The 14,330-nt window shown below is 41.3% G+C and overlaps 1 protein-coding gene across 7 annotated transcripts in view; it reads left to right on the top strand.

Moving 5' to 3' along the window:
* The first annotated feature begins 14,017 nt into the window (after positions 1-14,017).
* THUMPD2 (THUMP domain containing 2) overlaps positions 14,018-14,330 on the top strand; it is a 30,410-nt gene continuing 30,097 nt past the window's right edge. For 2 of the 7 annotated variants that reach the window (XM_060186929.1, XM_060186928.1), the window contains exon 1: positions 14,018-14,188. In XM_060186929.1, coding sequence (XP_060042912.1) covers positions 14,081-14,188 — 108 coding nt within the window. In that variant the 5' untranslated portion in view covers positions 14,018-14,080. The remainder of the gene's footprint in view (positions 14,189-14,330) is intronic. The other 5 variants (XM_060186925.1, XM_060186926.1, XM_060186930.1 and 2 more) reach the window with 4 other exon arrangements.

Genomic DNA, 14,330 nt, shown 5'->3' with positions numbered 1-14,330 from the left:
ACTTGCCTAAGATTCATTGCCTGGATCCTGATCAGAAATGGACCAGTCTACTATTTGTAACAGTTGGATATTTCATGTCTAGAAAGAATAGGTCAATAATTCAATAAATGGTAATCAGACAAATAGATAGATATTTAAGAAGAAGGAAAATGCAGGTCCTTATTGCAGATCACACACACCAAAAATTTCAGGTGAGTATAAAATCTAAAGACAAAGGGAGTTTGGGTGGTAGCTCAGTGGGTTAAGCACACATGACCAGTGTAAAGCACAAGGACTGGTGTAAGGATCCCTGCTCAAGCCCCTGGCTCCCCACCTGTAGGGGAGTCATTTCACAGGTGGTAAAGCAGGTCTATAGGTGTCTATCTTTCTCTCTCCCTATCTGTCTTCCCCTCCCCTCTCCATCTTTCTCTGTCCTATCTAACAAGCGATAACCCTGGTGTCAATAAAATTTGAAAAGGAGGAGACAATGTCTTCATTGACATTAAGAAAAATGGGATATAATGGAGAATGGGAGAATCATAGTTCATAACACTATACCATATTTATTTGCTGCATATTTGTAAGTGACTAAAAAAGATCTTAAAACTTTGCATCATAATCAAAAAAATGCTGTAAGTGTGCATGGTGACAGATGGTAATCATTTCACAATCTATAGAAGTAGCAAGTTAGTCGTACATAGCAAGCCAGCCATACATCTGAAAGTAATACAATGTCACGTGTAATTACACCTCAGTTAAAATCTAGATGAATAATAGAAGGTTCTGAATTCACCTAGAGGTTAATAACAACAAAATGCACTCTGTCTCATAACCAAATCCGTATGTTCACAGGACGGCCCGTTATGTAACACTACCATATGGGTAAAGTGAGTCAGCTGGGTTTAGTAAGACTTGGATGCAGGGAAGCACTTGACAATGTAAAAATGGGATGATCACACGTGGCAATTACAAGGACAACCAGCTGAAGGAGATGAGAACTTCCATCTGTCACCATCTACCTTTCACCCACCTCAAAGGAAATAGGAGGCTAGGAGGAGCCCTTCCGAGGCGGTGGCACAGAATCAGAGCTGCCATTTGGCAGGTGCTGGAGCGTTTTATTCATTCTTGTGTCCCCCCCCACAGTGACTCTGGAATGGTAGTAGGCATCCAATTAGTATTTAATCAAAGTCTAGTGAGCTGGAGAGAGAAATGTCATGGTCATTATTCTAGGCATTTGCATGGGCATTAATTATGAAATGTTAAAAAAAAATTCCTGGCAACTTTTAATTATCCAAAAACGCACAGAGTGAGAAAATAAGCAAAAAGAGATTATTAATTGTCTTAAAACCATGTGTCTTTTGCTATTTAAGAGAAGCCAGTTGCCACTTTCATGCAAGAGAAGAATTTAGGACTATAGGTACATAAAAGTCTAACATAACTTACAAGGTAAATTAGAAGCAGTAGATAGACATAGAGGCCACTAGCAAATTCCAACAATGAAGCAAGGTAGCAATTATAAAGTGAATAACTTCAAGAACAGATCACCTGCTGGTACCATTATTTCCTACAGAGGAGAGCTATTATTTACATGCACAACTCGTGAACAGGTTAATTCTACAAAGGAGTCTGGAGATGTAATTTGATGCTGCAGGGATTCAAACATGAGCAAGTCATAGGTCCAGCTGCCTGGGATCTAAGAGTCCAGAGGTGAGGAGTTTGAAAGTAAATAATAATGTAGCTGTGAAGCCCAGGAGGTGGTGAAGCAATAGAGCTCTGGGGGAAAAAAATAAACTCTGGGGAATAAAAAAGAAAGACAAAGAAGAAAGATGTGGTTCTTGAAGAAAGTGCCATCACTGGTGCAAGTAGAGGAAAGGGCGATGACCAGGTTCAACAAAGCATGGGAACACACCAGAAATTCATGGGAGGCAGAGATGGGGAGATGAATCACCAAAAAGCAGCACGTGGAAGCTATATAATGCTACCATGTGCTTATGTCAACTCAAAAATAATGAAAATAAATGAATGTAGAACAAGATTAAGAGGAAAAAAAAAACATAAATGGGGAAGGGGACTAAATACACATTTGATGCTGCACAGAAAGTTCTGCTACCTGGCACCAGAATAGTCCAAACTCCACAGACCACTTTTCTATGCCAGCCCTCCAGTAACATTCACTACTCCCAGAACACTGTACTTTTTACAGAACATTTACAAATGGTTTCAGAGCTGCTGCTGCTGCTGCTGCTGCTGCTGCTGCTGCTGCTGCTGCTACATACTTCTTGAGTCTGGTGCCACAGACCACTCAGCCATCCTGACATACTTACACCATACTTCTTAAAGCCCTACACTAGCTCTCATTCCATCATCTCATTAGAGTGACATTAGGACTAGAGAAGGCCCTGAACCCCAGTTCAACAGAGACCCAGAACTTTTCTGACCAGAAACCTGTTAACTGTTTTTATTTTTTTCACCAGTCATTTTGGATAGAGACAAAGAAAAACTGAAAAGGAATAGGGAGACAGAGGGAGAGAAAGACACTTGTAGTACTAATTCACTACTGAAGCTTCCCTACTACAGGTGGGAAATGCCTTAGGGGAAGGGGGAGGCTTGAACCCAGGTCCTTGTGCACTACAGTGCTATAGTATTGCTCAACCAGGTGTACCACGACTCAGTCCCTGAACCCTTGTTTTTCACCTCCACTGAGAGGGAAGAGAATATAGAGAACACCTGATGAAGTCAGATCTTGTTTCCCTTACCTGGGAGGGAAGAGAAAGGAAGGAAACCTAGAAGTTGTAGTAAGTGTAGGAGTGGCTTAGAGAGGAAGTGAAGGTAGGGCCTTAGAAAGAAATAAAAGATATCAGTTTCACCATCGGTTTTGCCCACATGTGTATGTTTTAACTTCTCCTGAGTAAAATCTTAAAAATGCCTAAAACTATGATCTCCTCTGCAATTCTTTGGGATTGAGACGAGAGTGAATGAGAAACCATGGGGGGAGGGACTCATTGGCCCCTTTCCCCTTCAACAATCTCGTTTGTGCACCTGCTGTAACCTCTGTTAATCTGTTGCCACACCTGGGAATGCTTTCCAGCCTCTGTGTCAGTCTCATCCTCTGCCTGCAGCTAGGGAAACACCGCTAAGGAACACTGACATTAACTGATATGCCATCACCCTCAAATACTCTCACAAGGCTAGACATGGACCTTCAATATGACCCAGTAATTCCTCTCCTGGGGATATACCCCAAGGACTCCATAACACCCAACCAAAAGATATATGTACACCTATGTTCATAGCAGCACAATTCATAATAGCTAAAACCTGGAAGCAACCCAGGTGCCCAACAACAGATGAGTGGCTGAGAAAGCTGTGGTATATATACACAATGGAATACTATGCAGCTATTAAGAACAATGAACCCACCTTCTCTGACCGGTCTTGGATGAAGCTAGAATAAATTATGTTAAGTGAGCTAAGTCAGAAAGATAAAGATGAGTATGGGATAGTCCCACTCATAAACAAAAGTTGAGAAAGAATAACATAAAGGAAAACTAAAAGCAATATTTGACTAAATTTGGAGTAGGGCACCAAAGTAAAAACCCTGGGTTGAAGGTGAGACTGGATGTTCAGCTTCTTGGGGGGGTGGGGGGGATGAGACACAGTCTTTTGATGGTGGGAATGGTGTTTATGTATACGCCTATTAATTTTTAGTCATATAAATCACTATTTAATTAATACGAGAGGGGAAAAATTGTATGTCTCAAACTTTTTAAAGCACATACTGAGTCTTTTTAATATATAGGCTGAATCTTTGATATGTTGACTCTCTCAAAAGCCTAGACCAGGGAGAACAGAAGCAACCAGTGGAACAGCTATATACAAATAATGTCAAAGGACATAAATTATGGTAATGCTGTATATAACGCAGAAAATCCTAACAAAGGGATTTTTCAAAGTTAACCCAATTGCCAAATAGTGTGATTATAGCAATAACTATTGTCTTCTTAACCCTAAGACAGCAGAAACCTCCCACTTCCTCAATAAAGCCTAAATTTCCCCCAATCCTGGAATCTCTAGGGTAGGGCTCACTTTCCTGCATGTTTCTCTCAATTCATACCAAATGATATTGCATCCGCTGATCCCAACCTAATCAATGCAACAAGTACCACCTCAGCATGCTTCACTTCAGACTGTGTCCAGAGACGTCAGGCGTGGAATGTCAACCCTTCAGCCTCATTACTCGGGTGAGACCTTTCCTTTCATAGTATTCTCTAATTCCATTCCAGGAGGTTCACATTCTAACAAAGTCCCAAAACCTAGATATAGACCAGGTCCCGTGAGATAGAGCATTTGTTCACATGTATCCTTAAATCAGGGCAAAATATATATCTGAAAGCAAAAGTACACAATAGTCTGTAGTGAGTCAGTATAAAGTGCATAATGAAATAGTGTCTACTTAGACTTAGATACCCTCCTCACCTACTTCCTATTACAGTTCTCTCACTCACTCAAAAACTAACCATATCAAAGCAAGGACTGCAAAAGCCTAATAAGGGCAAGAGACTGGCATACTTTAATGATGATTCTTTAGTCACCATCAGGCCACCCCATCAGCTGGGGCCCTATTCGGAGAGTCCTGAAATTCCTGAACAGACATGATAGGACTAGACCTCAAATAAATCCTTCTCGCCTTGTTACCAGTCATTTCTATCAGGAACAACAAAATAGACCCCTTTGTGGACCCCCCATAGGACCTTGCCCTCAACTTGGATTAACAATGGTAGAGAATGTTCCATCCTCCAAAGGGAGGATGGACAACATACTCTATGCTACATCTGGGGAAGATGGCTCTTGATATTGGGGCAGCTTGGAATGTTCCTACTCATGACCACAGAATGTGAGCTCAGATCTCCAGGGATGCAGTGGTCACATAGACTCCTAAACTGATTATGGGCCCCAGACCAAATCAAATAGATGGGGTTTATAGTCAACAATATTTATACCCCTTTCCCATATTAGGGAGCTACTCTCTTCCCTGATTCAGCTTTCTGTTCCATTTCCAGCCATGACATCATCTCCCAGACAATAACTGGATCCACCTGCATATCAGATGTCAGGCTCAGGGAAAAAAAAAAAGAAAACTAGAATAGTCATGGGCTCTTTAGAATATAACTAAAATATGCCTAGTAACTATCTACAAAACAAAGACAGCCCCCAAATCTTCATCTGCAATATTCTAGTCTTTAAGTTCATGATTGATCAATAATTTCTTTGGCCTTGTATGTTAACTCTCTTTTCAGCCATCAGGTTCCAGATGCTAGCAGGATGCCTACCAGACTTTCCTGGACAGACAACCCTGGAGCTCCTCTGCTTCCCCAGAGCCCCACCTTACTAGAGAAAGAGAGAGACAGGATGGGAGTATGGATCAACCTGTCAACACCCATGTTCATCGAGGAAGCAATTACAGAAGCCAGACCTTCCACCTTCTGCAGCCCACAATGACCTTAGGTCCATACTCCCAGAGGGTTAAAAGAACAGGAAAGCTATCAGGGGAGGGGATGGGATACAGAGTTCTGGTAGTGGGAATCGTGTGGAGTTGTACCCCTCTTATCTTATGGTTTTATCAATGTTTCCTTTTTATTAATTAATTAATTAAAAAAGAAAAAGTTTATTTCATTGGGCTTATTTTTCTTTTTAAAATGTCTCTGTGTTCTTTCTCATTTTCTTTGTTTTCCCCTATCTTATTATAATTTCTTGCCTTTTTCAAAATGGGAATTTCTTGAGCATCCAGAAGACATTAAGTTTAAAACCTTTGGCATATTGATTAATAAATTGTTGCTGTTTTGAAAAAATACTCTCTTAAGTGACTTGAGACATCACTCCACTCAGCCGGAATGCCAGACATCTGAGGATTCCCATTTCCTCATACAGGCTTTAGCTGATGTGTAGTATGTGACATTCTTTGAACACCAAGTGACGTAGTTTACAGAAGAGTGAATTCCATAAGCCCAACACACCAACACTCTCTGTGCCACCTCCCACTACTTCCATTTCCCCAGATGTCATGCTTCAGTCATTATTTCTTACCTTTGCTTCCTCTGCTAGGTAAGCACTCCCTGGGTTAGGGGAGAATAGTCTCTCTCCACAAAAATGACCAAGACATGGCTACACCCTTGTCTTGTTTATGTTATCCAGTGGCCTCTGACACCATACCAACTGAAGTTGCAAGTAGCAGAGAGGAAAAATCACAGAGTGGACTTGTAATATATTGCCAAGTCTTCAACACTGCTGTCTGGTGGCTTTCTCATTTGGAAATGAAGACATTTGCTGAGTTAGTCGAGTACTCTGTGATGAACTCAAAATGCTGATCATAGTAGTTCGAATTTATTCATTTCTGCTGTCTTGTATTTACTCATTTCTGTTGTCTTGTGACTCAATTATGTTTTTTTATTAGAAGACAAAATTATTTCCTTTTCAAAGTTCGTGTTTGTTTTGTCTGCTACCAATTTAGCTCTCTGTACTTCTCAGTAGCTTTCTATTCTGCTGCATTCAGGCAGCAGCTTCGACTGCAATACACAGCTCTCCAGTTTTCAACTGGAATAGTCTATTTTTCAAACTCACCCTAAACTGGATTAGAACATTTGGCACAGAGCTTTAAAAAATAATGAATGTTCCACAACCAATCCATTGCCAGAGGTATGAAGTAGATTTTCCCCTGTGAGCTCCCAATTATTTCAATACTTCTATTTGTTATGTTCAATATAGACTGATTTTCCAATGTAAATTCCTGAAATTAGTGCACAGTGAATCAGTTGAGCTGAGCTTCATGATAAACCTAACATTTATATCAATGCAAATTATCTTTCCACAAATGCCTTGCTAAGTAAAAAGGGAAAGGAAGTTACTGTTTGTATACATCACCTTAACAAAGAAGTCAAGCAAGTATCTTCAGTGTTGGATAGACAAGGTGCAGTGCTTCTCCAGATGACGTGTGTTCACCCGTATACCCACTTCCCACACAGCAAGTGAGGTCTTCCAAATGAATTGGTATTCCAGCTGAAAACAAAGGCTCTTCAGGAAAATTTCATATGAAATGTGAGCATTAGCATGCCATCTGGACAGTAGCCTGGCTGGTTAGTCAAGCAATGGACAGTGGATCCCAGAACTCTTGGACAGAGACACAGGCAAGGAGCAGCGAGGCATCCACATCTGTTTACTGTTCAGATGAAAGAGCTGGAAAGAATAGGAAAAGAATAAAGTTAAAGAACAGAAAAGCTATCAGGGGAGGAGATGGGATATGGAGTTCTGGTGGTGGGAACTGTGTGGAGTTGTACCCCTCTTATCCTATAGTCTTGTCAGTGTCATTTTATAAATAAAAACTTAAAAAAAAAAAAGGAAGAAATTCCTCTTTACAAAGAAAGGAAATGTAACAGGAGTTACAATTCCTATGCCAGAGTTTTTAAGAAGTTAGGAGAGTGTTTCAGGGTTTTCTAGGTACTAATAAGACAAAATAGCATCTGCAGGAGGAGCATACATAAATGACTGGGAGACGACTCAGGGGGCAGCTCACCCGCCAGAGTGCATGGCTTGTCATGCTGGAGGATCTGGACTAAAGCCCCCAGTACTGCAAGGGAGCACCAAGGTAAGCTTCATGAACAGTGGACTGCTGCTAGGAGCCATGTGGTGGCGCACCTGGTTGAACTCACGTGTTACAATGCACAAGGACCTGGGTTCGCACCCCTGGCTCTCCACCTGCAGGAGAAAAGCTTTGTGAGTGGTGAAGAAGAGCTAAAGGTGTCTTTCTTTCTCTCTTCCTCTCTATCTCCCCCTCCCCTCTCTATTTCTGGCTGTCTCTATCCAGTAAATTTTTAAAAATGGAGCAGTACTTTAGTGTCTTCTATCTATCTGTCTCTCTCTCCTCTCTCTCTCTTTATCTGAGATTTTTAAAAAATGAAAATGTGTGAGGTGCCAGGTAGTAGCAAACCAGATTAAGTGCACATAGTCTGAAGCACAAGGACCTGCACAAGGATCCCAGTTATAGCTCTCAGCTCCCCACCTTCAGGTGGTTCACTTCACAAGCGGTGAAGCAGGTCTGCAGCTGTCTATCTTTCTCTCTCCCTCTCTATCTTCCCCTCCCTTCTCAATTTCTCTCTGTCCTATCATATAACAATAATAATAATAATAATAATAATAGTAATAATAATAATTTGAAAAAATAGCCACAGGAGCAGTGGATTTGTAGTGCTGGAACCGGGGCCCAGCAATAACCCTGGAGGCAGAAAGAAAAAATATATATGCCAGTAACAGTGGAATTGTGTGTGCATGAGGCATCAGAGGGAACACACACACACATACACACACACACACACAGACAAGGTAGGAAAGAACATCTGGTTAGTACAAAATTTCCCAAGAAACACAATTTCTTCAAGGTGCCATGTCTGTCTTTACCTACAGCCCCCTTGAAAAATATCAGTTGCACGAAAGAATCTTTTAAATTTACATCTTCCAGATCAAACTGGAGAGAAGTTTCAGTCAAAGATTCTTAACCAGAGTGAGAACAGATAGCACCTCAATTCTTTCTTTCAAAATGCCCCTAAGCCAGCTACTTCTGAAAGATAAAAATATGTCTTGCATCTAAGGGCCTACAGAGAAAGACTTCACATATCACCTCGGTAACTAATCCCAGTACTTCACACAAAGCTCTTTCTAGCTTGGAAATCAACTATTATGCAGAAATTGGACAGCAGTTTCTTAAAATAATAATAATAATAATAATAAAGAAAGAAAGAGAAAAGAAAATGAAGCTAAATTAATTTAACATGTAGTTTAAGTCCCCTCCCCCTACTACACCAACCCCCCCCCACGCCCCTTTCTGGAACATAAATACTATCTGAGTTCCAGAGTCTGATGAGGAATATTCTGTTGAAGTTGTAAGTATCAAGCAAGCCTCCCCACAAGACTTATGACACCAAGGAGTCCCATGAAAATAAAAACAGATCAGAGCAGTCACCTCTTCATCACGGCCTGCCAGAGCTGGTGTAAACAGAGACAGGATTTACACTGGGGGAATGAATGACTTGACTTGCTGGAAATCAATGGAAGTAAAACTCAATTTAAACTTTGGATTAAAATAATATAAATTTCAAGAAATTACTTTGCTGTCACCGTAAGTCATCAAGACTAGTGAAGACAAGAGAGTTTGAAAACCAAGAAGTCACCATTCAAGTTCATGAATTACACCCTTCAATGTCAAGTATGGGCACTCACGGGCCTTCAAGAGAAGCAACGTTGAGCCAAGTCTGTCTACTTTCAGGCGACTGAGCTAACAAACAGTATTCAGTTCATGTCAGTGGTCCCCTGGGTATAGCTGAGCCAATTGTGTGGTAATACTCAGCCATATTAAAACTAATAAAGCTCAAGTTTGCTTTTGTATGAATGTACTGAGGATATTAACAGTCGATATGCTACACACTATATTTATTTATTTATTTGCCTCCAGGGTTATCGCTGGGGCTCAGTGCAGTCCTGGAGTCTATTTGTCCCATTTTTCCCCCTTGTTATTGCTGTAGTAACAATAGGACAGAGAGAAATTGAGAGAGGAGGGGAGATGGAGAGGGGGAGAGAATGATAGACACCTGCAGATCTGCTTCACCATTTGTCAAGCAACTCCCCCTGCAGGTGGGGAGGGGGGGGGCTGGAACCAGGATCCTTATACTGGTCCTTATGCTTTGTGCCATATGTGCTTAACCCACTGTGCTACCACCCGACCCCCACACATTACTACACTTCTCAGTTGATTTTGATTTTGCTGTGTATTTTTGTGCATAGAATGAGGTTGTCATTTTCATGTAATCACTTTGTCAAGTTTTCCTTACAGAATTAATCTTCCAGGTCACTTTTAAAATGAGCTCCTTGGCCTAGTATTTTATATGGTCTGTTGAAGTTTTTTGTGTTTTTTTCTCTCCATATCATAATCTTTACACTTTGTCCCTGGAGCCAATTTGCCTGGGATTAAATCTTGGTCAGTCATTGGGTACGTTACTACGTGCAACTCAATTAAGTTGTTTATTTTCTTTAATACATATTAATCATTTAACGACCATAATTCTTTTTTTTCCATAACATTACATTTTATTAGAAGTTTCATTAAGGTTAAAGCTCTAGAAATGAGAATTAGGGAGCCCAAAGCCCATGAAGCTCCTCAGATCTCATAGTTAACCACAGGCTCAGGTTCTTTGGTGGGATCGCCACCTCATTCCAGGTACAGATTACTATAAGGATACTGCTTTGGCCCCACAGTCTGGTAGGAGGGGTATTTCTCCATAAAGACCATAATTCTTGACTATTCTTCTAGCACTTATACTATATATTTTACAGGTAAAGTTTCAATCTATCTGGACTTAGGTGGTACACACAGTACAACTCAGAGAGAGAATTCTTTTATTCTCAAATTGCTAGTCAGCTGTCTCAAGACTGTTTAAATCAAGTAACTATTTTTCTATATTTCAAACTGTGACATTTATCACAATGTTATTCCTTATCTGATTTATGTGTTCATAGTTTAAATGTTTGATTTCATGTCTGACTCAATGTTTGTTTATATTTTCTTGTATTTCCTGTAGCCTCTACTTTACTTTGTAAAAAAAGCAGTCAAATCAAAGGATAGTGCTGAAATTTTGGGGATGCCCCTTATGAGCAGAGAGAGAGCTTTGAGAACTGGTGAAGCTCTGGATTCTGGTCAGTGGGACATGGTAGTGAGCTAAACCAGCCTGCATGCTCTTGTTGGATTGCTCTTTCCTCTGAATCTCACCCTAAAGAAACAAAAACAACCAAAAAAAAAACCTGCCCCTAAAATTATAACATTAAACCCTAAGAGAATGTGGGACACTCAGCAAGCGAATTTGACACTGAGCATAGAAGGGTCCCAGTAGGAGGCCTATGGACTTCCTCTTCTCCTAGGATGCTCCTTTAAAAGCCAAAGTGACAAATCCCCCAGCAGAACAGAAACTCAGAAGGAAAGGTGAATTTCAAGAACATCAGTGCTCAAAAACAAAGCATCAATCACTAGCATATGCATAGCAAAAAAAAAAAAAAATGCTGAATAAAGGGAGGAAATGTTAAGGGTTTGGGCATATGATCAACAACTGATGAGGAGATAGTAATTTTAAAGAAGAACCTCAGAAGGCAGTATAGATACAGTATAAAATGAAAAAGAAAAGGACAAAGATAAAATTTAGATTATTGGTTTTCTCAACCATTACAGTAGAGACAATGGAAAAGATATTCTTTTTTTTTTTTTTCCTGCCAGAGCACTGTCCAATTCTAGTTCATGGTTGTGTGGGGATAGAACCTGGGACTTTGAAGCCTCAGGTAGGAAAGTCTCTTTGCATAACCATTATACTCTCTACCCCCACCCTGAAAACATTCTTAGAAAAATAATCTAATAGGAAGGTGAAAAAATGAAGTCAGATATATGGGAAGAATCTGTTTCTTATGAGATAAAGTTTCACAAGAGCTAGAGATAGGACCAAAGAACCAGTCCAGCATATGGTGCACCAGCAATAGAACTGGAAGCCTTGGGCATGCAAGTCCTGTGCTCTGGCAGCTGAGTGTGATATCCTCCTGACTGCCACTATCAACTGTTGATGCCAACAGTGAGAGAACAGTTGACAGAGAGAAGGCAACATTCTGCTAAGCTCTTCAGGTCCTACTCTGTCAGATAGTACTCACAGGCAACAGGGCACACTCAATCTGCATCTTTGAGAAAATAAAACCTGTCCTTGGGCTGACTTTGTTGACTTGCATGTCATATCCGCTTGAATGCTGAGATGATTGTTTCCCAATTACCATTAATAAAGCGGACAAAATAAATCTTTATCTACTATTTCAAGTTAGAGCAGAACTCATAGGGAAAAAAAAAAAAGGACAATGCCAACCTAGGGACAAGCCAGCTAATTTGGGATATCTCTAGGATTTTCTTCAGACTAAAAAAAATAAAAGGCTAGGTAGCAGCAAATCTCCAAAGGAAAATTATGCATGGTAAATGTGCACATAAATGCAAGTAGGGGAGAGAGATGTGGAAATACTCTGAACAAGGGGAATACCACTGCAAGAAGAAAATGGTTTTATTTCATTTAGGCAATCTAGTTCATTTCGATAAATTGAAGAAAATTGCAGATTCGGTTGTTTATTCAGCAAAAGTCTCAAAAGAAGTAATTTCTACACTCTTTTCCAGCTGAGATGTGATCAGGGTCTATCAGATAGAAATACAGCTTGATGGGCTCCAAATGTACTTAAACAAATAAAAATCATATCAAATACCTTAGTGTGTTGAAATCTGTATTAAATAAATGACACTCTCCCCAAAGCACTGGGTATACTATACTTGATTTGCACATCAAAAATAATAATTTCATGCATGGCTAACTGAAGCAAGATAATACAAATAAAAGAAGAAATGAAAGAATTGTCTGTGTAAATCAAAGCACAGAGGCTGCATCTTTTGAGTCTTGCTGCTACATTAAAGCTCACAGAGATGTAAACACTAATGAATAAGTCATGTTCTAGAGATGCTATTTACATAGGCTCTGCAACAATTTTCCACAGAACTGTCTCTTATTAGGCTGTGTATTTGAGGACACACCTTTCCAGGTGGTTATTCTATGTATGTCAGGAGGTTATGGTCTATATGTGGTCAACAGCTTTTCCCAAAAATTCCATGAGAGGCATTACAGCCACAAGAGGGTGCTGGGTCTTTCTTACACAGTCTGCAAGGCCAGTGGGATGTGACTGTCACAGAGACTGATGTGTCCCAGGCTGAGCCAGAAATTGAGAGGGAAGGGGGGATAGAGAGGAAGAGAGGCAGAGACACCTGCAGCACTGCTTCACCAATCGCAAAGCTTTTCCCCTGTAGGTGGGGACCTGGGACACGGACCTGGGTCCTTGGAGCATTGTAACATGTGCACTCAACCAGGTACACCACCACTTGACCACCGAGTTAAATTTTTTTTTATCTTTTTTAAATTTTATTTGAGGATGGCACTCCTCTATATATGGCTCCGGAGCTGTCCATGGTGCTTTCCTGTAATGCTGGGGTTTAAACTCAGGTCATAGAGCAGTGTAGGATGTGTGCTGTAACTGATGTGTGTTCTTCTGACCCCCTTCAATCCCACACACAAAGAAAAAGGACTCTGCTAAAAAAAAAAAAAGATGGATATTTGAGCTGGAGGGTGGGGTTACACAAAAAGAAAAAAGTCAAAAAACAAATATTGGATCAATTCATTTTTATGTAGATTATAAGAAAATGAAGGTAGTGGATGGGCAAAGCAAAAGTAAACTTAACCAGTGTCCAGCATCGAAAACCGAGGTTTCCAGAGTGGAAGTAACAGATGGGGGTGAATGTTTAAAAATAAAGCTATATATTTGTTTAGCATATAGCTTTACTTTACTTACATAAAGATATGTCAGATAAAGACCAAGAAAACTCATGAAGAAGTCAGTAGTAGAAGATTTCAATCATTCAGCTCCTTATTAAATCTATTCTAGAATTATAATGTGCCGTTGACACATGGCCAGGGAGGTCACTTGTAGACAGAGCATAGGACTTGTTAACTTGAGGCCCAGGGTTCGATTCCTTGCACCACACATGCCGGTGTGTTGCTCTCTTCTCCTTCCTAGAAATAACATAAATACTAAAAATTTAATACTGTCCACTAAAAACAATAAAACAGAACGTCGAGACAATACCATACTGTCCCTTCAACCTTTCATTGGCAGGAAGCCCAGAACCCAGAAAAAGGAAGTACCTGGTTATTGGCAGGGATCCAAGGGTGCACTCTGCACCTCTGACGCCTCCCGCAGACATAACACCGCCCCCAACGAGGGCACCGCCCCTGGCTCCGCCCCAGTGTTGGTGACCACGCCCCCCTCATCGCCTAAATAGCCCAGAGGCGGTAGGGCCATGAGCTCACTTGACACTATGGGCGTGGCCTACGTGCTTACGCACGCAGGGTGGGGCGTTGTCACGGTAACCGGGATGTGGGCCATTGAGCTCACGTGACCCAGTGGCCCATAGTTTGCCCACGTGGGCGCAAGCGCGCGCATGGCGACCGGGCCGGACCCCGCGGGGACGCGCTTCTTCTGCACGACCGGCCGCGGGCTCGAGCCATTCGTGCTGCGCGAGGTCCGCGCGCGGCTCGGGGCCAAGCAGGTGAGGCGCCGGGCGACCTCTGACCCCTAACCCTGGCACTCCGCCCCGATAGCCCCGGATCTGGTCTGAGCTCCCTGGTCCCGCGGTGAGGGTGGGTGAGATGGCCTGTCGCTTGTCCCCTGTGCCCTTCATCCCAGTTTTG

The sequence above is a fragment of the Erinaceus europaeus genome, chromosome 3, assembly GCF_950295315.1.
Source record: "Erinaceus europaeus chromosome 3, mEriEur2.1, whole genome shotgun sequence".
Lineage (NCBI taxonomy): Eukaryota > Metazoa > Chordata > Mammalia > Eulipotyphla > Erinaceidae > Erinaceus > Erinaceus europaeus.
This window is presented reverse-complemented; position numbering and strand designations above follow the sequence as displayed.